A 27,098-nucleotide genomic window follows, 5' to 3' on the forward strand; every position below is an offset into this window, starting at 1 on the left:
ACCCGGTCACTGAACTGTTCACAGTAACACACCCTCTGCCCTACCTTCCTATTCATAACGAATCCTACACCTGTTATACCATTTTCTGCTGCTGTTGATATTACCCGATACTCATCTGACCAGAAATCCTTGTCTTCCTTCCACTTCACTTCACTGACCGCTACTACCCGATACTCATCTGACCAGAAATCCTTGTCTTCCTTCCACTTCACTTCACTGACCGCTACTATATCTAGATTGAGTCTTTGCATTTCCCTTTTCAGATTTTCTAGTTTCCCTACCACGTTCAAGCTTCTGACATTCCACGCCCCGACTCGTAGAACGTTATCCTTTCGTTGATTATTCAATCTTTTTCTCATGGTAACCTCCCCCTTTGCAGCCCCCTCCCGGAGATCCGAATGGGGAACTATTCCGGAATCTTTTGCCAATGGAGAGATCATCATGACACTTCTTCAATTACAGGCCACATGTCCTGTGGTTACACGTTACGTGTCTTTAATGCAGTGGTTTCCATTGCCTTCTGCATCCTCATGTCGTTGATCATTGCTGATTTCCCACCCCTAGAACAAGAGAGTGCCCTGAACCTCTATCCGCTCCTCCGCCCTCTTTGACAAGACCGTTGGCAGAATGAGGCTGACTTCTTATGCCGGAAGTCTTCGGCCGCCAATGCTGATTATTTATCAAAATTTAGGCAGTGGCGGGGATCGAACCCGGGACCGAAGACGTTTTGATTATGAGTCAAAGACGCTACCCCTAGACCACGTGTCGGCAAATGCACATATCGATGAAAAACCATTACAGTGTAGAGTAAGAAATTCTCATAGGCGAGCTGCAAACATTTAAACAGGAAAAAAGTGTATAAATATTAGTGCAGCATCCTGCTCAGTAGCAAAGCCATGGGGCTCAAGTATGCGAACTTACTACAATTAAGTAAGAAAGATTTAGAAATAGGACGAAGAAATAGTACAGAGGAGCGTAACTGGCAATAAGCAGAGTCGGAACGCTGAGAAACAAAAAGAAAAGGAAAAGTTATACGATAGAGCATCCAAACAGAAATCTTCGTAACTAATAGTCTAGAGAAACTATACACTGGGACGCCACATAAGCGTGGCAGGAAAAAATTTAGAAGAGTTTACGCAGATTGGCTAAAACTAAAAGAGGGCCAGTAATTGTCGAGAGTGTATAGCCCAAAAACAAAATTGTAATTAAATGGACACTCTAGCTGCAAACCGTTGATGTACTTCATGGGGACATGTTGAAAATGTGTGCCCCGGCCGGCACTCGAACCCAGGATCTCCTGCTTACATGGCAGACGCTCTACCCATCTTTTTTTTTTTTTTTTTTTTTTTTAAATCTCATTTCGTTCGTTTTTGTTCGTTGTATCTGCTCTGGGCGGACGTCGAAAGACACCCATTTCAGTTCGTTGTTGATCTAGTAGCTCAGTTTTTTTTTATTACAGAGGGCAGCTAGACCTCTGACCGAACACTATCGTGCCGGTATCCATCTGAGCCACCGAGGGCACAGAGGATAGTGCGCCTGCACTGACTTATCACTAGCACGCTCCCCGTAAGACCTACATTCACAACATGTCCACACCACTACATTCGTATTGCGCCTAATAGATGTTTGCCCATCATACTCATTACTAGTGGCAGATTGATCTACCAAGTCCCGTACGAGTTCGGGCATAGCGTGTGCATTCGCACAAGAGGTCAATGGCAGGGAAGCCATATTTTAACTATATATGACAGTACTATCTGTTCTCGAAAGAACAGTTACCACAGATGACCATGTAGCTTTGCTAGAAATGGTAGCTAAGCTGCATGGTCATCTGTGGTAACTGTTCTTTCGAGAACAGATAGTACTGTCATATATAGTTAAAACAAAATTAGTTTATAACGCTAAAACTAGCATATACTTTTACTGTCATGAACATGAAACGGAGCCAAATTGCAAACCCCAAATATTCCATAAAATATAACGCAATTACAAAACTAGAATTTTTTAAAGGCAAATTCGTAACAGAAACCTACAACAAGCCTTAGAAATTTAACAGTAGCTTTGTAATGAAATATTATTCACAGGGAACGGGCTGGGTGTAATAATAAGCATCGCCATTTTGGTCGTAGACGGGCCAATCGGAGCATCCTCTGGCAATATTGTTATCTGGAGGGGTATTGGGGGGGGGGGGAGGGGTGTTACCAAACAGCTCTCCCTGGCATTATCGGTTTAGCAGACCTGGTGCCCTACTACAAGTAGCTCGCCAGTTGGGACCACGAGACTGAGTCCTCCCATAGACAGTACCAGGGACTGAACCCGTGTCTTTCGCATGGAAGTCAACCGCACTGACAGTGCGGAGCCAGACAGAGTATGTATGCAGGTACAGCCAAATAGTCACCCCCAGGAGAAGATGGAGGCGCCAGCGCCCTTGCCGCAGTGGTAACACCGGTTCCCGTCAGATCACCGACGTTAAGCGCTGTCGGGCTGGACTAGCACTTGGATGGGCGACCATCTGGTCTGCCGAGCGCTGTAGTCAAGCGGGACGCACTCAGTCCTTGTGAGGCAAACTGAGGAGCTACTTGACTGAGAAATGGCGTCTCCGGCCTCGTAAACTGACATACGGCCGGGAGAGCGGTGTGCTGACCACATGTCCCTCCATATCCGCATCCAGTGACGCCTGTGGGCTGAGGATGACACGGTGACCGGTCGGTACCTTTGGGCCTTCATGGTCTGTTCGGGCGAAGTTTAGGAGATCGAGGGCGTACTGTCAGCTGGACAGGAGTGCTGACCTTCTTCCTGGGCGCGCCCTTGCTGATGGCGTCCTTGCTGATGCTCTCGGGCGGCAGCTCCGCGTGCGGCGTCGACGTCAGCACCTCGTGGTCCGCCCCCCCGTCGTCTCCCTCGTCGTGCGCCGCGGCGCCCGGCTCTGCCCTCTCCGTCCAGTGGATGGCCGGCAGGTCCGAGTGCAGCAGTGGGTGGCCGTTCTCCGGGGGTATCCGCCGCCTCCCTGTACACACGCGGCCCAACACTCTTTGTCGACATATGTAAAGGTAATTTCTGCGGGACCACAAGGAACGGGTATAGGATCATTACAGATAACAATACATACAGGCTGGATTACAAAGAATACACTGCGCAATAAAACTGTTTGTACTGAGATAAATGTACTACCCGATCTTAGATCATATGAAGTGAACGATACCGCGGTGAAGACGTAAAAACCCAAGGTTCACTACTATAAAACCATGTAAAAATCCAGAATGAGATTTTCACTCTGCAGCGGAGTCTGCGCTGGTACGAAAATTCCTGGCAGATTAAAACTGTGTGCCGGACCGAGACTCGAACTTGGGACCTTTGCCTTTCGCGAGCAAGTGCTCTACAAACTGAGCTACTCAAGCACGATTGACCCCCGTCTTCACAGCTTCTGCCAGTACCTCGTCTCCTACCTTCCGAGCTTTACAGAAGCTCTCCTGGGAACCTTTCAGAACTAGCACTCCTGAAAGAAAGGAGAGTTTCTGTAAAGTCTGGAAGGTAGGAGACGAGGTACTGGCAGAAGTAATGCTGTGAGGACGGGGCGTGAGTCGTGCTTGTGGGTGAAATCTTATGGGACTTAACTGCTGAGGTCATCAGTCCCTAAGCTTACACACTACTTAACCTAAATTACCCTAAGGACAAACACACACACCCATGCCCGAGGGAGGGCTCGAATCTCCACCGGGACCAGTCTGAGTCGTGCTTGGGTAGCTCAGTTGGTAGAGCACTTGCCCGCGAAAGGCAAAGGTCCCGAGTTCGAGTCTCGGTCCGGCAACAAGTTTTAATCTGCAAGGAACTTATGTGAAAATGTTTAAATGTCAATTTTTATAAATAATTAATGTAATTACAACGATGATTATGGACTTCTGAAAAAAGATAGACAAGTAATTATGTTTTATTTATGAAATGTATGTCCCAAAGATTATTTTGCATAAATAGATCGATATATGATAGTAATTTCTTTGCTACAAGTTGTTAGGGAAAAATCTTTGTTCTTTTGAGCAGTTGGTTGTACGAGTCGGAAGTGCGAGGATGGAGAACGAGTTACGTGTGTTTTATTGATATGTATTGCGAAGTGAAATGACTAAAAATATACGTGTAGTTCTGCAAAAAGTCCACCAGATTTCACATTGTTATTGAAGTAGTTACTCGATCATCCTCTAGTCGATAACAGAAAGATGAACCAGAGGAAGGAAGAGAACAACGAGCCATTAACATACAACAAAGAAGAGCAACAAAGAATATGAGTATTTTTATTATTAACAGAACTGTCCCTGCCACTCGATGCACTTACTATTTCAGTGTGGCAAGTGCTGTGAAAATATGATCAGCCGGCCAAATTACTAAATTACTCCGAACCTTAGTAAGTTCATCACTAGGCAACAAGAGGGTGGAGACCATCAGAACTGGCATACAAAATTTAAGGACGAAAGTAATTTTCCATAATGCGTCACGGCCAAGTAACAGCTCGATGGAACGTGGGCCATACATTGTACAGTGTAGTACAGTACGCTACAGTACAGCACAGTACAATACAGAAGGCAACTGAAAGAAATACGCAGTAAGACGAACAGGAATGGCATTTCTATTCACCGACAAGAATTGCAATGCATTCACCACGATCCATGATGGTCCACGGGACATTACAAAAGGCGAGACGTGTTTCTTTATAGGGTACTAGCTGCAGCGTGGAACATTGCTCGGTATGTTTAATATCTGTTACACAAAGTGATTGCCCCTGTGCGTTGTTGACGCTCGTAGCGAATGCAAGCTGCATGGGAAACTGCAGTCGCTTTAAATCGAAGGGAACATTTCAATCACTGGGTGTCAACGGGATGCGACGAATGAATACGTCTTCTAGTGTATGAAGAGATGATTGGTTGCGCCTTCTGTTGTTACATTTTGCGATAACTATCTCACTGTGTTTTTAGTGAATTCGTCTTCTGGTGTTTCAGCTCAGTTTTCACTGTTTCAAGCAGAGCTGTGTTTGAGCACGACGACTCGGACTGTTCGAAAAGTTTACGGTACAGTTCGGGAAGTCTGGGGTTCTGTTCGATCTTCTGACCGGCCGGCGATCTAGTGGCTTTTGTTGGTACTATATGCTCGACCTGCGTCAGTGTTCGTATGGGACTGTGGATTTAATAACAAAAATAGCCGCAGAACAGAGAGTGAAATATCTCCGAGGGTTATATCATACGTAACGACGGCAACTAATCAATAAGTAAGAGTTTGCGATGATGTTTCTGTCAAACTCTCGATCTTTCGCTCGTCCCGCGATCTAGTGACGCCTGGTGATACTACCTGCAAGACGGGTATTGCCGCTGTTATTTACCCTCGCGATGTGAGCTATAATCAGTTTATCACGTCCGCCCCTGGCACGGTAGCTCAGCGCGTTCAGTCAGAGGGTTGGCTATCCTCTGTAATAAAAAAAACTGAGTGTATGGATCAACAAAGAACCTGAATGTGTGTCATCGGACGTCCGCCCCGAATGGATGCAACCAACAGTATAGAACAAAATGAGAAAAAAGAAAATAGCTGTCAGTGCGACGGAATGTGATTCCTAACGACCTGGGTTCTATTCCCGGCTTGGTCGGAGATTTTCTCCACTCAGGAACTGGGTGTTGTGTTGTCCTCATCATCGTCATTTCATTCCCATCGACACGCAAGTCGCGTCAACTCGAAAGAGTTGTACCAGGCGAACAGTTCAAATGGCTCTGAGCACTATGCGACTTAACTTCTGAGGTCATCAGTCCCCTAGAACTTAGAACTACTTAAACCTAACTAACCTAAGAACATCACACACATTCATGCCCGAGACAGGATTCGAACCTGCGACCGTAGCGGTCGCGCGGCTCCAGACTGTAGCGCCTAGAACCGCTCGGCCACACTGGCCGGCCAGGCGAACAGTCTACCCGACGGGAGGCCCTAGCCACGCGGCATTTCCATTTTATCAGTGTATCACGATATATTTCGTTTGTTAGGCATTTAAGTTTTTATTAATCTTCTTCATTCTCCATCTGAATGTAGAAATATGCAGTAACTCGGCCAAGAACTTCGAAGTAAATCGGTCAACTTCTTTTCGAGGATTTTGTTAACCTTCCCCTTCATACATTAGATACATATACATCGAAGAACCAGAGAAATTGCTACACATGCCCAACATCGCACAAGGCCCCGACGAGCACGCAGAAATGCCGCAACAGACTAGCTGCTCTGCCTCATGTATCGTTATATCCAAATGGTTTATAAATGTTAAGCTACATTCAGATCCGATGATGGCACTTTTAGTGTGTTGAAACCGGTTATCCAGTAAACAACATTAAAGTGATCTTGGCTTTTGAATTATTTCTACTGAAATATGTTACCTAGACAAATGAATTCCCAAAATTTAATTACATTAATTGTTTTTTGGTACTGTGATCTTTTTTTCCGTCAGTGTAATTATCTTCGGAATACATGATCTCAAAATTTTGTGAAAACCTAATGAAAATATTTTTGAAGTCCCAATCGCCTGTCGCCCACCATGAAAGCTGCAACGCCCAGTAGTGGGCAGCAGGGACCAGGTTGACCGCCACGTATGTAAAGAAATCACCCACTCCATATTGTCGCATCGAATTAATCGACGACTGCAGATAGGCAATCCAATAAACAGATTTCTAAAGTGGCCTGTTGTTTGCCTTCCTGAACGATTCGTGTCAACAACTTGAATTAAATGCATGCACGAGATGACTTTTGCCGTGTCCCAAATGTTGCCCTATTGAGCACCTCTAATGTGAGTTAGAAACTTGAAGACACCCTCTGTACACTGATATGCCTCCTTTTCTGGAAGTGACGTAGGTAATTTAAGTGGAGTCGTCTTCTGAAACCCCGGAGGTACCTACGAATAACCCTCTATCTAGCCGTGACCCTGGTTCCCACGTTGACATTTAAACAACATTGCATCAACTTCAACTGCAAGATCGTAGCAAGTGTCTTGCTGAGTGCGACGAAAACGTGTTTCCGCCCGGAATCGAACCGGAGACCTTCCGCGTGTTGGGCAGACGTTATAACCGCTACCCCACGGAAACTGCTACGCTCTACCCTCCACATCTGATACAACTTGTAGGAAGATCGCCATTGTGGCGTAAAAATCACTTTGCGGAAACGACAATGCAGGTATTTCGCATTCGTGTGCAACAATCGACAGCACCCTGGACTACCTGAATGCCATGACGAATAAGAGCTGAAGAAGTCATCGGAAATGCTCGCGGGAGAGTCCTCAGCAGCATCTGCTGCTCTTTCTTTCCTTACGAGGTACCGTCGATTCGCGCAGTCGTTATTGCAAAAGATGTCACTAAAGCCAATCGCTTCGTTAGCGGCACAACGTCTGGGTTTCGCGTTGATGCAGTGATGTTAAAATGTCAACGTGGGAACCAGGGCCACGGCTAGATAGAGGGTTATTCGTAGGTACCTCCGGGGTTTCAGAAGTCAACTCCACTTAAACTACGCACGTCACTTCCCGAAAAGGAGGCATTTCAGTGTACAGAGGGTGTCTTGAACCCACATTGGAGGTGCTCAATAGGGCAAATGTCAACGTGGGAACCAGGGCCACGGCTAGATAGAGGGTTATTCGTTGGTACCTCCGGGGTTTCAGAAGTCAACTCCACTTAAACTACGTACGTCACTTCCCGAAAAGGAGGCATTTCAGTGTACATAGGGTGTCTTGAACCCACATTGGAGGTGCTCAATAGGGCAACCTATGTGACACGCCAAAAGTCATCTTGTGCATGCATTTAATTGAAGTTGCTGACACGAACCGTTCAGGAAGGCAAACAACAGGCCACTTTAGAAACCTGTTTATTGGATTACCTATCTGCGGCCGTGGATTAACAATAAGTTGGTCACAGGTTACTGACCCAGGACTCCGTGTGTATATTCTGTGGAACGCATCTGTACACAAATAGGGGTGGACAACGCAGTGCATGAGTCAGTGAGGATTGCTGCAACATTGGACCATAGAATAAAATATGAGGTAAGTGGATTTTTCCAGGTAAGTACTTCAGGCAGGTACCATTCCGTACAGAAAGTTGGCACTTGGCATGATGACCAAATAGAAGGTGGAGTGTAGATATGGAGGAGCAGAGAACTGGAGAACGTGATGACGATGATAAGATACCAGCAGGTGTGGACAGTGATGACGTCAGGGCTGCACTCACCGCTACGACCCGGACCCGGAGGGTCGGAGCCCGCCGTCAGCGACTGGTTGTGGTCGGACATGGCGGGGACCGGCGGCATGTCCAGCAGCGGCGGCAGGTCCAGCTCCGGGGGCAGCGGGGGCGGCGACGGCGGCGGCGACGTCTGCGTCTCTGGGGACTCCGTGGCTGGACGGCTCTCGCCGGCGAGGGCGTCCAGTGGCAGCGGCTTCTTCTTGTCCAGACCCTGCGCAAGGCGCGAGGGAGCGCAGTCACTAGCCGTGTGGGCGAGGAGAGGAGAGGTAAGGAAAACTGTAGGGGTTCAATGGATAGTAAAGGAAAACGGTAAGGGCGTGGAAAGTAGGAAAGAAAGTCTCTCCGTGTAGCCTTAATAGTACTTGTTACTCTGTTCAATAGCATTTGTCTGGCAGAGATTGTTAAAGCTAAATTTTTTATGGACCTATGGGTATAAATATATGAAACTGAGTAGATAGGACAAGTACACTGTCGAGTTATTATGATTAGGAGAGAAGTGGATGAAATGATGTTAGAAGAACAGTGAGAACTTTGTATTTTCTGTTAAGTATTGGAGTGTAGATGCGATATGAAGTTTTCACGGCGTATTTCCAATTTGAATAGTCTCGGGTATCCGACCGGGTAGCGTCGTAATTTCTCCACAATATTTCGTCAGACGTACACGCTGCCACCTTCAGGTGGTTCCTGACGAATGCTGTGCTGTTTCTCTCGGTGCCCTATATATACTAGCCGTTACCCCCTCCACCGTTCCTCTCCTGGTGTCTTTGGTGCGGCCGGCGCGGCAGTTACTGGAGGTGGTGGGGGAAGCGGCACCTGGGTCTGAACTGGGAATTTCTCGAACACCTCAACTCGCTGCACCCCAACATACAGTTCACGATGGAGGTGGAGCAGGATGGTGCCCTACCGTTTCTTGACGTCCTGGTGAAACGGAAACCTGACGGCAAGCTGGGACACAGTGTATACAGAAAACCTACAAACACCGATTTGCACCTAAATGCCTTCAGTTGCCACCACAGCTCCCAGCGTGAAGGTGTTTTGCGCACGCTTGTTCACAGGGCACTATCGATCTGCGATCAGGGGAGCCTTCCAGCAGCACCCAGAGACAACATTTCGGAAAAATGGGTACAACCAGAAGCAAATGAGACACGCACTCGGACAGACTGCGCCAAGAGAACAAGGAACAGAAGAACACAAGTCGTTGGCGCGCATTCCGTTTGTCGGAAACACCTCAAGAAAAATCGGCAGAATCCTCGGGAAACACAATGTGAAATGTGTATTCCGACCCCTGCAAAAACCTTGACTCTACTGGGTAAAGTGAAAGATGACCTAGGCGTTTATCAAATTCCCTGTCAGTGCGGAAAATCATACATTAAGGAGACAGTCCGCACTGTAGAAGAGAGGTGCCGCGAACACAAGCGCCATACCGAATTACGCCAGGCCACTAAATCAGCCGTGGCTGACCATCATATAAAGACTGGTCATACTATGGACTATGAAAAACCAAAAATACTCTGTCAATCCTCCTACTTCTGGGACTGCGTTACTAAGGAGGTCATCGAAATCCGACTACAGGACTATCTAATGAATAAAGACAGCGGCCTTCAACTTAGTCACAGTCTTGTAACCCTGCACTCAGCGTGGAGAGAAAGATGCGGTCCCAGAGATCGAGGACCGCCCCCGACGGCGGCAGCAGGAAGACTGCAGACCACAGTTCAGACCCAGGCGCCGCTTCCCCCACCACCTCCAGTAGCCGCGGCGCCGGCCGCAACAAAGACACCAGAAGAGGAACGGTGGAGGGGTAACGGCTAGTATATATAGGGCGCGGAGAGGTACAGCACAGTTTTCGTCAGGAGACAAAGATACGTGAAAAACATAGTTTTTGTGGTTTGTCAATGCAGGTGTAAAATGTTTTCCCTGCTGCAGAAGACTTTTAAAAGTCGAGAAGAGGTACTTAACAATTTCGTTTGTTCTGTGAGGCACTGTAACATTTGAGGTTATGCATGTTTTTTTTTTTTTTTTTTTTGTAAAGAACAGTGAGTCAGTGGCTTAGGGGAATAATGGGATGATTTGTCACTGTTATTTTACGATCGATGAAGCTTTCTTTTGAGAATGAGAACATGGTCCAAGTAGGCTGTCCTCTTTTCATTATCCTTCCAATTGGCCATTTCCAACCATGAGCTATTTTCAAGCACATTTCTTAAGCTTCCAGCTTCATTTCATATTCTAAGGTGGAAGCTCAATCGAGGTACTTGAAAATGACCCACGGTTGAAATTGGCAATGAAAAGAACACAGCCTATTTGGACCATGTTCTGCTACACATTGAGGTTGTGAAATCCCCCCCCCCCCCACAAAAATAAAATTTTAAAATCTATGAAAATTTTTGTTGTTGTTACAGTTCTGAAAGCATTTCAAATCTTCTGCAACGCTGCTGTTGACTATCCGTGCCTGTACTTTCTATGTTAGGGGTATACTCATTAATAACAGTCCGTCTTTTTCAATTATTGTTCAACCCTTTTAGGGGCTACGGCCTCTTCTTTTAGGACTGCCCATACATGATGGGCGTTACATTGTCTTTTGCTCTTAACTAACAGTAACACAACGACGCAGTTGTTAGAGTGTCCGCAGCTCGTGGTCATGTGGTAGCGTTCTCGCTTCCCGCGCCCGGGTTCCCGGGTTCGATTCCCGGCGGGGTCAGGGATTTTCTCTGCCTCGTGATGGCTGGGTGTTATGTGCTGTCCTTAGATTAGTTAGGTTTAAGTAGTTCTAAGTTCTAGGGGACTGATGACCAACGATGTTAAGTCCCATAGTGCTCAGAGCCATTTGAGCAGTTGTTAGATTTAACGAGAAAACCATTTCTGGTGGGATTAATGAGAGAAAAGCCGAGAGAAGTAAGGTAAATAAGGTCTTCCGATATTTCACCTACGTTTGACCACATGACATTCATCTTCTGCATTGGTGAAAAACTTTCAGAGTTTATTTTTTTTATGTGTCATCAGTCTTCTCACTGGGTTGATGCGGTCCGCCACGAATTCCTCTCCTCTACCAACCTCTTTATCTCGGAGCAGCACCTGCAACCTATGTCCTCAGTAATTTGCTCGGTGTATTCCAGTTTCTGTCTTCTACTACAACTTTTACCCCCTACAGCTCTAATGCCATGGAAGCCTTTCCCCGATGTCTTAACAGATGTCCTACCATCCTGCTCCTTCTCATTGACAGTGTTTTCCATATTTTTCTTTCGTCGCCGATTCTGCAGAGAACGTCTTCATGCCTTACCTTGTCAGTCCTCCCAATCTCCAACATTCTTCTGTAACATAGCTTCCCTGCTGCAGTCAAATTCCTGCGATTCCACGCCACAGCTTTCGTTGATAATTCAGTCTTTTTCACGATCAGCTCCCCCTTAACTGTCTCCTCCCAGAGATTCGAATGGGGGACTAGGCGCGAATCTTTTGCCAATGGAGAGATCGTCGTGACACCTTTTCAGTTACAGGCTATATGTTATGTGTCTTTAAAATGCAGTGGTTTCTGTTGCCTTCTGCATCCTCATGCCGTTGATCATTGTTGATTTTTCCACGGTTTAGGGACAGTTTCCCTACCGGAGAACAAGAAAGTGCCCTGAACCTCTGTTCGCTCCTCCGCCCTCTTTGACAAGGTTGTTGGCAGAAGGAGGGTGACGTCTAACGCTGAAAGTCTTCGGCAGCCATTCCAGGTGGTTTTTATACCAAATTTAAACAGTGGCGGCGCTCGAACCCGGGACCGAGGACGTTTTGACTGATAATATCATAGTACTACGTGACCTAAATGACGCATACTTAACCTATGTTACAATGATGTGATGGAGTAGAATTTCGTGTTATTTTCATTTGCCTAGTTAAAACAGTAATAAATTACTTAGAGGAATGACAGTTAACATTTCAGTTTTACATTATTATATATTGAAGTCGAAATTTAATATACTTATTAACATACAGGGGGCTCATAATACTCGTTTCTATTAACTGCTTCCTGTTGCTAAGATTGTGAGCTATACTTGTTGATATCGTAAGATAGTAATGATACACTCCAACAAAAAAGACCGACGCATCACGAAGGAATTAAACGAATGGGACAGAAATCGGTACATGTGATGTACATGTGCAGACAAACAAATGATACAACTGCAGAAGAAATGAATGATTTATTCAAGATAAAGAGCTTCAGAAACTGAGCAAGTCAATAACGAAATGGCTCTGAGCACTATGGGACTCAACTGCTGAGGTTATTAGTCCCCTAGAACTCAGAACTAGTTAAACCTAACTAACCTAAGGACATCACAAACATCCATGCCCGAGGCAGGATTCGAACCTGCGACCGTAGCGGTCTTGCGGTTCCAGACTGCAGCGCCTTTAACCGCACGGCCACTTCGGCCGGCAAGTCAATAACGCGTTGGTCCACCTCTGGTCCTTATCCAAGCAGTTATTCGGCATGGCAATGACTGACGCAGTTGTTGGATGTCCTCTTGAGGTACAGCGTGCCCAATTCTGTCCAACTGGCACGTTAGATCGTCAAAATTTCGAGCTGGCTGTAGGGTCCTGCCCATAACGCTCCAAACGTTCCCAATTCGGGAGAGAACAGGTGACCTTGGTGTTCAAAGTAGTATCTGACAAGCACGACCTTGCCAGCATCTCGTGGTCGTGCGGTAGCGTTCTCGCTTCCCACGCCCGGGTTCCCGGGTTCGATTCCCGGCGGGGTCAGGGATTTTCTCTGCCTCGTGATGGCTGGGTGTTGTGTGCTGTCCTTAGGTTAGTTAAGTTTAAGTAGTTCTAAGTTCTAGGGGACTTATGACCACAGCAGTTGAGTCCCATAGTGCTCAGAGCCATTTGAACCATTTTGAACAAGCACGACCAAAAGCAGTAGACACTCTTGCAGTGTCCAGGCGGGCATTATCTTGCTGGAATGTAAGCGCCTGGATGGCTTGTCACGAAGGGCAGCAAAACGGGGCGCAGAATACCGTCGACGTGCCGCTGTGGTGTAAGGGGGCTGCGGATGACGACCAAAGGGGTCCTGCTGTGAAAACAAATGGCGCCCCAACCATCACTCCTGATTGTCGGGCCGTATGAGGGGCGACAGCTGTCTGGGGCGTCTCCCAAGACGTCTTTGCCGGGCGTCGGGGCTCAGTTCGAAATGGGACTCATCACTGAAGGGCCAGAGGTGGACCAACACCTCACCGAGTTGCTCAATTCGTGAAGCTGTTTCTCTTCAATAAACCAAGCAGTTTCTTTCCCAATTGGAATCACTTGTTTGTATATGTCCATCCCTCCATCTGAACAGGGCGCTGAGGCCTACCGATACCGCCCCACTACCATGTCATCCTCTGCTGACAGGCGTAACTGGGTGCACATGTGGAGGGGCATGTGGTTAGCGTACCACTCTCCTGGTTCTTGTCAGTTTTCGTGACCACAGTCGCTCCTTTTCAGTGCTCAACTGGCCTCACAAGGGCTGAGTGCACTCATTTGCCAACAGCGCTCGGCAGACCCAGAGGGTGACGCATCCAACAGCGCTTAACTTCAGTGATCTGACGGAAACTGATGTTACCACTGCACCAAGGTCACTGGCGGATGTAGATTACATCTACCGATTTCATCTCGTTCGTAAAATGGGATGGTGCGTCATGGTTTTTTGTCCTAGAGTGTAGGATTTTAGTTATGCAAGGAAACAGAGTAAAAGTATCTGCAATGTGAGAGTAAAAACGATGTGTGGTTAGTGGGTGGTGATGACACAAACACACATATATGCACATGTGCATCTGCAGGGTAGGTGGAATGAGATGGAGATGATAGGGTGTACTTGTGTTTCATAAAAATGTAATGGAATTGTATTCATTGCTTCTTGTGAGGCAGTTTTATTAAGAGACAGTATTATGAGATTGGAAAATATCCAACAAATGACGGAGGGCGTTGGGTGCACGGAGCGCTCTTGCATGAAAAGGTTGACACAAGAGAGGCATTCGTGGTGAGTCACACCGAATCTGTCACAGAAGACTTGCGAAGAAGACATATGCAAATACAACGAAATGGAGTGTGCCACAGGGATGAATGCTGGGTCCTCCACAACTGCTCACCGCGGTCTTGTCTGGCGCGCCCTTCTTGGCGAGCCTGGTGTCCTTCTTGGGGAAGGCGGCCGCGGGAGGGGTGCCCTTCTGCTGGGCCGACACCTCGGCGGCGGCGGAGAACTGCGGGGGCGGCTGGCCCGCCGGGTCGGGGGCGTCGGTGAGGCGCAGCTGCTGCCAGTAGGGCGAGCCCGCCCCCACCTCTGGAACTGGAGCTGGAGCTGGAGCTACTTCCGGATCTGGCGTGGACGGCGCCACTGCAAAGAACACGCCCAGTGTTAGCACTGCCACCACACCAAATACACAGCAGCGATATTAATTAGTGAAAAATCCTGCTTTGTCACTAACTGAGTGGAAATAGGGTAGATGTTATTAACAGCTTTGTTATTAGTTTGCAAAGAACTGGTGGTTACAATGGGGATAAAAAGAAATTATCTCCGCCTCTTTTCCATTTCCAACTAAATACAGCTCTGAGATATAAAGTTCAACTAACTCTGGAAGGTAGCTGGGGCACTGGCGATGCAAAGTGGATACATCCAAATGGTGCACTGATAATTTCAATCTTTCAGGAGACATCGTCCAATTGGGACTAGAGATAACGTCGATTTTCAACACTTCTCCTGTAGCGAGACGGTAAACAATGTCCTCGATTTTGGGAATGGTATAATAAGTACCTCAGCGGTTTCAGAAGGTGACTGTGCGGAGACTACAGGGTGGGGCAGGTAAAAGTTGCCCAGAGGAATGCATACGACTGGACGTAAATGTGTGCATTAACCACACACCACATGCACGGGTCAGCCACACCAGTTCGGAGTGTAGTCCGGGTTATGTCAGTGTGAGTGGAGCACTGCAGAGGGGACGATGGGACTTACAGTGGAACAGTGGGTGGTCGTTGTGGAAAGTTACGTGACAGCAAAGTCGCGGAAACAGTGTGGTAAGTTGTTTGCTGAGGAGTTTATTGGTGTCAAAGTGCCAGCAGAAAATGCCGTCAGGCAGGATCTGTTTTCCACAACTCGAAACACATTCCGAAACGTGCCCTCGCACCAGAAAATGTGGCTGCAATTCACCTGAAAAAGCTTCAGAGTCCAACGAAACCAACTCGGTGCTCTTTGCAAGACTAGCATTACACTTCGAGTATGTGGACGAATACTCCACCTGAAACTGCATATGCTTCCCGACCGAGTGTCTGTTGTTCATGCATTAAAATCAGCAGACGTTCCTCAGAGCCTCCAGTTTCGTGAGTGGCTGTTTACTGAGATAACAATGAATTACTTGGACACGGATCTGGTAAAAAAAAAAAAAAAAAAAGAAAGAAAAAAAAAGGGAGGTTCAAATGCGTCTGAGCACTATGGGACTTAACATATGTCATCAGTCCCCTAGAACTTAGAACTACTTAAGGACATCACACACATCCATGCCCGAGGCAGGATTCGAACCTGCGACCGTAGCGGTCGCGCGGTTCCACACAGAAGCGCCTAGAACCGCTCGGCCACAACGACCGGCTGTCTGGTTTCACCTGAGTGGTTATGTCAACTCACAGAATCACAGGTTTTGGGCAATCTGCATAACTGGAGAATCGGCATAACTTCCACGAAACGCCACTGAACGATCAGAGCCGCGCGGAGTGGCCGCGCCGTTTGAGGCGCCATGTCACGGATTGCGCGGCCCCTTCCGCCGGAGGTTCGAGTCCTCCCTCGGGCATGGGGGTGTGTGTTGTTCTTAGCGTAAGTTAGCTGAAGCAGTGTGTAAGTATAGGGACCGGTGTCCTCAGCAGTTTGGTCCCTTAGGAATTCACACACATTTGATCGGAAGGTTGGGGTTTAGTGTGCAGTCTCTGCACGCCGCGTTGTTGGTCCCATCTCCTTTCATCAGACGCTGACTTCGGCAACATTTTGAAACCGCTTGCAGCAGCATTAAAGGAGGAGGAAAATATCTACAGTTACTTCCTACAGGGTAGAGCAACTACCCTTACAGTCGGCCGAACCTTGGAGCACATTTACACACTCTTCACAACTGACGGAGTTGTTAACAGAGGTCACTCTGGTGGCCGCCCTAGCTGGCCACCCAGGTCAGCTGATCTGTCAGTGTGCGGTTACTTTGCGTGGGGTCTAAAGTGTGTCGCAACAACCCTAATAGTAAAACTTTGAACATACCTGCTAAGGTTCAGTGACCGTGTCAGAATTATATTAGAACAAATAAGCCCTCGGTCACAAATATTAAGTCAAAATTGACCAGGTTTCGACACTACTATGAGCGTCGTCTTCAGAATTAAACTAACTGTTCTAAAACATAATAGATATATAAGACATTAATAAACTAAAGTGTGTACTGATTGGAAAGAGATGCAGTACTTACAAGCCACATTCTAAAAAAATCTAAGCCGGAAAGGTGACGTCATGAAAAGTTATAAATAAGATGGCGAGCCTCTAAGGACTGCTCGTATCTGAGTGAACACGGGTTGCAATAAAACTGAGGTGCCCACGTTAGAAAGTGTGGGCAAGTAAACATGGTGTTGCTACGAGCGCCATCTAGTAGCCGCAGAAACGTCACCGCCACAGCTCTCTTCCAAGAGCACTGACGAGGCACATGTTTACAGGCGACAGTCCAATGAATATCACGTGAGCAATTCCTTGCGCTAGTGCTGACCTCTCGTGATTGCGAGAACATTTCAAACCCCCTCCCCCCCCTCCCCACCACACACACACACACACACACACACACACACACACATATATATATATATATATATATATATATATATATATATATATATATATATATATACAGGGTTATTACAAATGATTGAAGCGATTTCACAGCTCTACAACAACTTTATTATTTGAGATATTTTCACAATGCTTTGCACACACATACAAAAACTCAAAAAGTTTTTTTAGGCATTCACAAATGTTCGATATGTGCCCCTTTAGTGATTCGGCAGACATCAAGCCGATAATCAAGTTCCTCCCACACTCAGCGCAGCATGTCCCCATCAATGAGTTCGAAAGCATCATTGATGCGAGCTCGCAGTTCTGGAACGTTTCTTGGTAGAGGAGGTGTAAACACTGAATCTTCCACATAACCCCACAGAAAGAAATCGCATGGGGTTAAGTCGGGAGAGAGTCGAGGCCATGTCATGAATTGCTGATCATGATCTCCACCACGACCGATTCATCGGTTTTCCAATCTCCTGTTTAAGAAATGCCGAACATCATGATGGAAGTGCGGTGGGGCACCATCCTGTTGAAAGATGAAGTCGGCGCTGTCGGTCTCCAGTTGTGGCATGAGCCAATTTTCCAGCATGTCCAGATAAACGTGTCCTGTAAGTTTTTTTCACAGAAGAAAAAGGGGCCGTAAACTTTAAACCGTGAGATTGCACAAAACAGGTTAACTTTTGGTGAACTGCGATTTTATTGCACGAATGCGTGAGGATTCTCTACCGCCCAGATTCGCACATTGTGTCTGTTCACTTCACCATTAAGAAAAAATGTTGCTTCATCACTGAAAACAAGTTTCGCACTGAACGCATCCTCTTCCATGAGCTGTTGCAACCGCGCCGAAAATTCAAAGCGATTGACTTTGTCATCGGGTGTCAGGGCTTGTAGCAATTGTAAACGGTAAGGCTTCTGCTTTAGCCTTTTCCGTAAGATTTCCCAAACCGTCGGCTGTTGTACGTTTAGCTCCCTGCTTTCTTTATTCGCTTTATTCGTTGACTTCCGCGGGCTACGCGTGAAACTTGCCCGCACGCGTTCAACCGTTTCTTCGCTCACTGCAGGCCGACCCGTTGATTTCCCCTTACAGAGGCATCCAGAAGCTTTAAACTGCGCATACCATCGCCGAATGGAGTTAGCAGTTGGTGGATCTTTGTTGAACTTCGTCCTGAAGTGCCGTTGCACTGTTATGACTGACTGATGTGAGTGCAATTCAAGCACGACATACGCTTTCTCGGCTCCTGTCGCCATTTTGTATCACTGCGCTCTCGAGCGCTCTGGCGGCAGAAACCTGAAGTGCGGCTTCAGCCGAACAAAACTTTATGAGTTTTTCTACGTATCTGTAGTGTGTCGTGACCATATGTCAATGAATGGAGCTACAGTGAATTTATGAAATCGCTTCAATCATTTGTAATAGCCCTGTATATAGTGGTCAGCAGCAGTCTGTAAATCCTTTAACAGCGTTGCAGGGTAGGTTGAGACATAATTGGTAAGAAATAAGAAAAAATTCGATAGGTTGCGACAGAACGTCGTTCAAACTCAGTGAGTTGTTGATAATAGCGTCTTTGTCGCCTTTCAGGCATTCTTGACTAACATCATCTCACTACGTCCAGTCTCGAAGGTAAGTAACGCTCACGCTCGTTACAGCGTGTATTTAAAGCGAGCTTTATTTTCATCTTCGTAGTGGGGCTGCTAGCCCCATTCTCATGCGATCGACGCGAAATGTGAATATAATTCATCTTTCATATGTAGAAACACGCTTATCAACTTTCGTTGATGTCTCACAACTCCTTGTTGGTGTTGCGATTTTTTTTCCGTCAGTGTTTATTGACTTTGTCAACAATACTTTATGTAACAGAGATAGCTGGTTAACATTGTAATTATCAAATGCAAAAAAGAGGAAGAATCATATAATGATTTAATATTATTTGATTATTTATAATCGAGCAGCAACTTCTTCAGCTAGAAAAAAATCTGCAGCAACTCTTGTGTTTTGTCCGCATTTTGTTTTTGTAATTTGTAACTGATTATGTCGTAATTAATGATCTCATAATCCGTTGTACACCGAACACAACATTGATATTCTGGTTTACTTTTCAGGCGTTCGCAGCGTTAGCTGTTGTGGCAGACCGCTAACTTATAATGTAACCACGCATATCCCTCCATCAGCTGCCCTGCTGACGTCATTGTCAAAGAGTGTACTCTGAATAGCGGGTTGATCATTTACTGTTCCCTGCTGGGAATAAGTGTGGCTTCAGTCCGGTTTGAGGTGGATGGCTACAGGGGGCGGGCTTGTTTCCGTGTCGGTGACTGTGATCCGGTGTGGAACTGCCGCGTACTCACGTGCTGTCTGGCTGGAGTCGTCGGCCACCGGAACGCAGCGGTCCTGGTCCTTCTGGAAGCCCGCGCAGCACTCCTCCACCAGCCGGTCGCGAGACACCACCTGCACAGGAGCTCACTCTGCACCACCCGTCACTGCGCTGCGGAGGCTCGCGAAAAAGGGCTCAAGTTCGGTAATTACAAAGCATAAGATCTCAGCGACAGCAGCAAATAAAAATAGAAAACAACAGGACTAAATGAACGCAACTGCATTGACTAGCTACAATCACTAATACACCGTAAGACGAAAAAACGAGACACCTTATGCAACAGTGACTCGGCTTGCCATTGATTGATAGTGTTGTTCGGTGGGCTCCTAAGGGATACCGTGCCAAATACTGTCCAACTGGCGAGTCTGATCGTCCAAATTCCGAGCTGGTTGGAGGTTCCTGCCCATAATGCTCCAATCGTTCAATTGGGTAGAAGTCCTGCGACGTTGTTGGCCAAGGTGGGGTTTGACATGCACCAAGATAAGCAGTAGAAACTCTTGTCGTATGGGGACGAGCGTTATGTTGCTATCACGTTTGTCTCACTGGTTAGACGCCTCTACGGGGAGGATAAGTCGACTATGGGACGACGACTGGAGAGCCTAGCTGTAGCGGAACACGTTTTCAAAGACGGTGATCACGAAATAAAACTTAGTGAAACAAACGTGACAGCTAGGACCTCACATTATTATATCCGCATGTATAGAGAAGCTATAGAGATCTACCAGCACGAAAATAATTTTAATAAAAAAGAAGAAGGATTAAAAGGAGACAAGATATGGCGGTCGACTTTGCACCAACGAAGTGATAATCGATTACCTGTAATCGAGAGAGGTGGCACTAGCCAGATATAGTTTTAAAGTGTAAAGCACGTAATGAGTGGTGGCGGCATCTAAGCGCTCTGTATAAGCGGGACCTCCAGCGCCTAGCAGCCAGCCGCCGACTCACCTCGGAAGATGTTGCCCGCAGTAGGCAACGAAACGTCAGGAAGGAGAAGTAGTTTTATATGTGGACCACGGCAGTTCAGCCCGGAAGTTTTAATTAATGAAGACGCCGGCCGTGAAAGCTTACATGTTACGATCTGTCAGTGTGTTTACTTCTGAGCCACTGTGAGCGACTGACCTGCGTCCTGTCGACCTCCCTCAGCTCGGTGTGGTACTTGGAGCAGCGCGGCGGCACCTTCATGCACCACTCGTACGTCCTCAGGGTCACCGGCTCCTTGGAGCGCACCTTCATCGTCACGTTGTACCTGCGGGCAGGGAGCTCTGCTGTACTGTCGGCAACAGGCCGATAACATGGGTAGAAAAAAACGAGTAGCTTAATCATTCTGCAGTAACATGGTTGCTGAAAGACCTGGACAAATTTTCCACTTGCTGCAACGAATGGCGTCTGTCACAGAATGTGAATAGGACTAACATAATGGCCAAGATAAAGGAGCCAATAATAACTGGTTACAGCAGTAGTGCCAAACCTGCTGAGGACATTATATCGTAGAAGATTTAGGGTTAATACACTTTAAGACAAAAATAATGACGCACCACGAAGGAGTTACCCGAATCGGACGGAAATCGGTAGGTGTGATGTATACAGGCAAACAAATGATTGTTGTTGTTGTGGTCTTCAGTCCTGAAACTGGTTTGATGCATCTCCCCATGCTACTCTATCCTGTGCAAGCTTCTTCATCTCCCAGTACCTACTGCAGCCTACATCCTTCTGAATCTGTTTAGTGTATTCATGTCTTGGTCTCCCTCTACGATTTTTACCCTCCACGCTGCCCTCCAATGCTAAATTTGTGATCCCTTGATGCCTCAGAACGTGTCCTACCAACCGGTCCCTTCTTCTTGTCAAGTTCTGCCACAAACTCCTCTTCTCCCCAATTCTATTCAATACCTCCTCATTAGTTATGTGATCTACCCATCTAATCTTCAGCATTCTTCTGTAGCACCACATTTCGAAAGCTTCTATTCTCTTCTTGTCCAAATTATTTATCGTCCATGTTTCACTTCCATACATGGCTACACTCCATACAAATACTTTCAGAAACGACTTCCTGAGACTTAAATCTATACTCGATGTTAACAAATTTCTCTTCTTCAGAAACGCTTTCCTTGCCATTGCCAGTCTACATTTTATATCCCCTCTACTTCGACCATCATGTGTTATTTTGCTCCCCAAATAGCAAAACTCATTTAGTACTATGTCTCATTTCCTAATGTAATACCCTCAGCATCACCTCATTTAATTCGACTACATTCCATTATCCTCGTTTTGCTTTTGCTGATGTTCATCTTATATCCTCCTTTCAAGACACTGTCCATTCCGTTCAACTGCTCTTCCAAGTCCTTTGCTGTCTCTGATTACAATTTCAGAAAAAATGGTGATTTATTCAAGAGAAAGAGGTTCACAAATGGAGCAAGTCAATAATGGACATCATGCAAGCAGTTATTTGGCTTGGAATTGACTGACAGACTTCTTGGATGTCCTCCTGATTGACATTCTGTCCAGCTGACGCGTCAGATTGTCAAAATCCGGAGCAGGTTGGAGGGCGGAGGGCCCTGCCCGTAATGTTTCAAACGTTCTCAACTGGGCTTTGCTGCCCAAGGTAGGCTGTGGCAAGCACGAAGGCAAGAAGTAGAAACTCTCCCCGTACGACAGTGGGCATCATCTTGCTGAAATGTAGGCCCAGGGTGGCTTTCCACGAAGGATAATAAAACAGAGCGTAGAATATGTTCGACGTACCGCTGTGCTATAAGAGCGACGTGGATGATAGCCAAAATGGCTCTGCTTTGAAATGACATGGCACCCCAGACCACGACATCTGGTTGCCAGGCTGTTATCCCACCGTCTTCGTCCTGGAATCTCACTGACTAGAGCAGAGTTCGAAATAAGGTCCAATGACAGTGGTAGGATAGCAACCTGAATGTCGCCCGTCATACAGCCCGCAAGCAGGAGCGATGGTCTCGGGTGCCATTCATTTTCGTAGTAGGGTACCTTTAGTTGTCATTCTCTGCACTTTACAGCACAGCGCTACGTAACGACATTCTGCAGCCTGTTTTGTTGCCGGTCGTGACAAGTCATTCCGGGCCTGCATTTTGGCAAGGTAATGCCCTTACACACACGGCAAGACCTACTATTCGTGTTTGCCAAAAGCTACACTGGTCAGCAAGGTCGCCAGATTCCTCCCCAATTCACAGAAAGTTTGGAACATTGTGGGCAGTGCCTTCCAATCATCTCGGGATTTTGACGATCTAATGCAGCAATTGCACAGGATTTGACACGATATCCCGCAACCCAGTAACTGCTTCCAAAAGGGCTAGATGTGGTCCAATGTGTTACTGACTTGCTCAATTTGTGAAGCTTCCTCTCTTGAATAAATCATGCAGTTTTCCTAAAATTGTAACCATTTATTTGTCTGTACGTGTACATCACCGATTTCCATCCCATTTGGATAATTCCTTGGTTATGGGTCGGTTTTTTTCTCTTAGAGTATACTGACAACTGATATGAAGTGTAAGGATCACTTGAACGCAGTATTTCTCAGGACGAACTTTTGATTTGTTGTTGTAAATGAATTAGTCTCTGGCAGCAAGAATGGGACTGACAGTCCGGCAGTCTGTTATCCATTAAAGAAATTAAAAACCACCCTTACAGCAGGATGATAATTTATTTACAACTGGAGTTCACCACACTGCTGCATCCCCACCATCCACGACAACCGAAACTCGAAATGAATAAAAGACCTGAATTTGTTGGAAGGATTCTGATTGAAGGTGAAGCATCTGCATAGGAAAGTGATCTGCTCTTCAAAATTTATATTATACCCAAACAGCGTATTTCCGAACATGGCTTCTTTACCATAACTGTATCTAATAACTTCCCACTGCAACCACTAAAAACCTGTAACAGGAATTATAAAACATCCCACATACGTCCATGTAAAAAATGTGGATTCTTATTTGTGTGTGTGTGTGTGTTTGTGTGTGTGTGTGTGTGTGTGCGCGTTTCACTCATGCAAATGGTTCAAATGGCTCTAAGCACTATGGGACTTAACATCTGAGGTCATCAGTCCCATAGAATTAGGACATCACACACACATCCATGCCCGAGGCAGGATTCGAAACTGCGACCATAGCAGCAGCGCGGTTCTGGCTGGAGCGCCTAGGACCACTCGGCCACAGCAGCCGGCTTGACGCTTGCTTGCAACGTTATCTACACTCGACATTACTGTTGGAAACTTGATGATCTGGGCTGGCTCTAACAGCCAGACATTCCACTCGAACGTTGCAGATGAACGTGCACACTACACGCACACACAGCAGATGTTCCCGCTACCACTCTGCTTATCCTATAGAAGGCCGGGAACTGTGTGTTTGTGTTGTCCGCATCATTTCAGCATCGTTTGGTATAGTGGTGGGACTGGATAGTGCAAAGATCCAGAATTTGTACGCGCGCTGATAACCGCTCAGTTGCGAGTGCCCCACAAATAAAATATCATCATCATCATCATCATCATGATCGACATCTTTGTCCAGTAAGCAGAAGATACTGCGTGGTCGTGTGTCTGTGGACACCTGTTAGCACTCAGATGCATTGCAAGGAGGGTCGCCTCAAGCTTAATCAACTGCTTGGCCTTCGGCGACGAGTTTTTATATTCTCTAGGAACGCCATGATACATTGTATTTATCAGGAGAACTGCTCTTGTGGTATGAGTGCCATTCGCAATCACAATCACTTTTTGAAAAAATTACACATAATTAAAGTAGAATATCATCTGTGTTTAGAAGGAACACAATGTGCAGGGCGGTGACAGTTAAACTTTCGCTTTAGCCAGTGTAGACAGAAAACTATTTAGCATAAGGGTGCAGAATTTTATAGGAATGGTGCCCAGACTATGCGCCGCAGAATTTGTGGCGTTAATAGTGTTACTGTAAGGTTGAGCCAGATAGTAGGGGATTCTATCGTTAATTTATTTCGAAAGGTTAATTTCATTCTGTCATTACGGTCCAGCATTAGCTGGCAGCTTCCGCTGCCTGTAATTTTCTCGTCCCACGGTTTGGCAACAGCAAGTCATCACCGGGGTGGGCAATCTCGATCACGCGCCTCCCTCATGTGCTGATGAGGTAACGCCGCCTAGGCGACTATGACCAGGCCACGTTTCGGAATTTTCCATGCCACCCCCGCGGGTTTCTCGGATTCTGACTAATCAGGGCGAAGCCGCATGGTCGTGCTGAATGTACCCCGCCACCCAGAGGCGAGGCTCTCTCGCTGTGAACACCACCTGCCTCTCCCGGTGCTGCCGCGCCGTGGACTTTGTTTCAGTAGCTGCCACGCTACTCGGACTCGTCCGAATGGCAGACACCAAATTTCATTAACTTTGCGAACTACGTTTCACCCGCCACTACACTCTGGCTCACCCTAGTCTCCCTAGGCCTGACTTATCTGGCCCATTTGAATGCATTTTCTGCCAATAAATGTCCTCTTAACTAAAATTGTCCTAATAGTTTATTCCCGCCTACCGCCTTCCGCTCCGGTGATCTTGTACATTACTGTCGTGACTTGCCGTTAGGCGCAGGTACCGCTGTGGACGCATAGGATTGAAACACGGCATCGGTGTGTCTTGCAGATGTAGGCAGTCAACATGCGTGTAGACAAGGTGAGCGGGGTTTTACACGTAAAGCTGTTTAATCAAAACAACAGCAGTAGCGCTGCACTTCTTTTCGAGTATCGACGCACCGCTTGTGAGATCAGTCAGTTATTCTGCAACACGTTTGGAGAAAACAGAACCAGTGGTCGACTGTTCCGAACTGTGTGGCCACCAAGATGACCAGATTTGAACCCATGTGATTTCTGGCTGTTACCTGAAGGACAGAGTTTATCAACTGGACACTAACACACTTCGGAGGTTGAAAATGAGCGTAGCGAGAGAGGTAGCCAACATCCCACTTGTGATGTTCAGACAGCAGCATTGTAATCCCTAGTGTGGTTACAGGTTGTTGTGGACGCAGATGGTTGCCACACCGAGCAACGTTTTTAACTTCGAATGTAAACATGGTGCCGGCCGGTGTGGCCGAGCGGTTCTAGTCGCTTCAGTCCGGAACCGCGCTGCTGCTACGGTTCGAATCCTGCCTTGGGCGTGGATCTGTGTAATGTCCTTAGGTTAGTTAGGTTTAAGTAGTTTAGGAGACTGATGACCTCAGATGTTAAGTCCCATAGAGCCATTTTTTTGTAAACATGGTACTCACTTAACAAATGTTATCCCCTTATGTGAAAATTAAAACGTTTTTCTTTCAATAGTTTACTCATTATTTCACTTCGGCGTGTTCTCACAAAAGCTTCCACAAAGTTTCATCGTCTCATGACCACTCCTTGTCCAAATGGTTCAAATGGCTCTGAGCACTATGGGACTTAACATCTGCGGTCATCAGTCCCCTAGAACTTAGAACTACTTAAACCTAACTAACCTAACAACATCACACACATCCATGCCCGAGGCAGGATTCGAACCTGCGACCGTAGCGGTCACGCGGTTCCAGACTGAATCGCCTAGAACCGCACGGCCACACCGGCCGGCTCCTTGTCCAAGGGGGTCCTGTCACACAACAGATGTACACCGGCACGTTCACCCTCAGACCCTTTAAGTCAGGCCACCACGGAATCGCTGTTCTCAAACACCAGCCAATCAAAGGTTAGAAAAGGCAACAGTTCTTTATATGATCCGAACAGCTAATGGGAAGCGAGAAAACGTATTTCTGAGCCGTTCCACGTGGTCGACAACACACCCAGCGCCTAATCACAACGCAGTATCTACCACCCAGCTGAGTTTACCCCAGTATTGTTCAACATTATACTTCCCTTATATCTCATTATTTGGCTGTAATGATGGTCTCCCAATAAACCAGCAATATGTTTAGGATTGGGCAGAGTTCAGCGTAGCACCAATTGGACAGAACATTACAGCCTGGAGAACATCCATGATCATTCTTGATTCTACCAGGTAGTCCCTCAAGAATTCATGAATAGGAAATTTCTATGATTGTGTGGTCTTGTGGTGACATGAATGAATGAAATCTTCTTGACCTTTCATTTGGCTACTGTGGGGCCATTATCAAGAGGCAACTACAGGCTGCCATGCTGGCCAGTGGAATTACTGAAGGATCTCCTTCTTCTGTGTCTTCCTTTTGATTTTATTTTCTTCAATTTCACTTAAAGGGGGGTGGGGGGGGGGAATGCACAGCGAACTGGCAGCGATTCGCGACATGACATCAGACAGAAATTTGTGCAATGTTATACAATGATGGCAAAATGCAGAAATCAAATAAAGCTATAACAGTGCCTTGAAACCACACAAGGAGGATGTCTATATGATTTAGCACATTGAAATGAAACGAATAAAGTCAGTGGGGACAAAATCGACAAATATGCTATCATGTCTGTCTGACATATATACACTCCTGGAAATTGAAATAAGAACACCGTGAATTCATTGTCCCAGGAAGGGGAAACTTTATTGACACATTCCTGGGGTCAGATACATCACATGATCACACTGACAGAACCACAGGCACATAGACACAGGCAACAGAGCATGTACAATGTCGGCACTAGTACAGTGTATATCCACCTTTCGCAGCAATGCAGGCTGCTATTCTCCCATGGAAACGATCGTAGAGATGCTGGATGTAGTCCTGTGGAACG

At 46.6% G+C, this 27,098-nt stretch overlaps 1 protein-coding gene and 1 non-coding gene across 3 annotated transcripts in view; one reads left to right on the top strand and one right to left on the bottom strand.

The window, feature by feature from the left end:
* LOC126215027 (nascent polypeptide-associated complex subunit alpha, muscle-specific form-like) overlaps positions 1-27,098 on the bottom strand; it is a 241,824-nt gene that overhangs the window by 72,150 nt on the left and 142,576 nt on the right. For both annotated transcript variants that reach the window (XR_007542076.1, XM_049941653.1), the window contains exons 3-7: positions 20,526-20,652; positions 19,381-19,480; positions 14,339-14,583; positions 8,229-8,451; positions 2,790-3,007 (exon numbers count right to left, since the gene is read on the bottom strand). Coding sequence is in view for 1 of the 2 variants with exons in the window: in XM_049941653.1 (XP_049797610.1) it covers positions 2,790-3,007; positions 8,229-8,451; positions 14,339-14,583; positions 19,381-19,480; positions 20,526-20,652 (913 nt within the window). In the remaining variant the exon portion in view is untranslated. The remainder of the gene's footprint in view (positions 1-2,789; positions 3,008-8,228; positions 8,452-14,338; positions 14,584-19,380; positions 19,481-20,525; positions 20,653-27,098) is intronic.
* Trnas-cga (transfer RNA serine (anticodon CGA)) lies at positions 3,734-3,808 on the top strand. Its single transcript has one exon. It is a non-coding gene; the product is annotated as a tRNA-Ser (tRNA).

Source organism: Schistocerca nitens, chromosome 12, assembly GCF_023898315.1.
Source record: "Schistocerca nitens isolate TAMUIC-IGC-003100 chromosome 12, iqSchNite1.1, whole genome shotgun sequence".
In the NCBI taxonomy this organism is placed as follows: Eukaryota; Metazoa; Arthropoda; class Insecta; order Orthoptera; family Acrididae; genus Schistocerca; species Schistocerca nitens.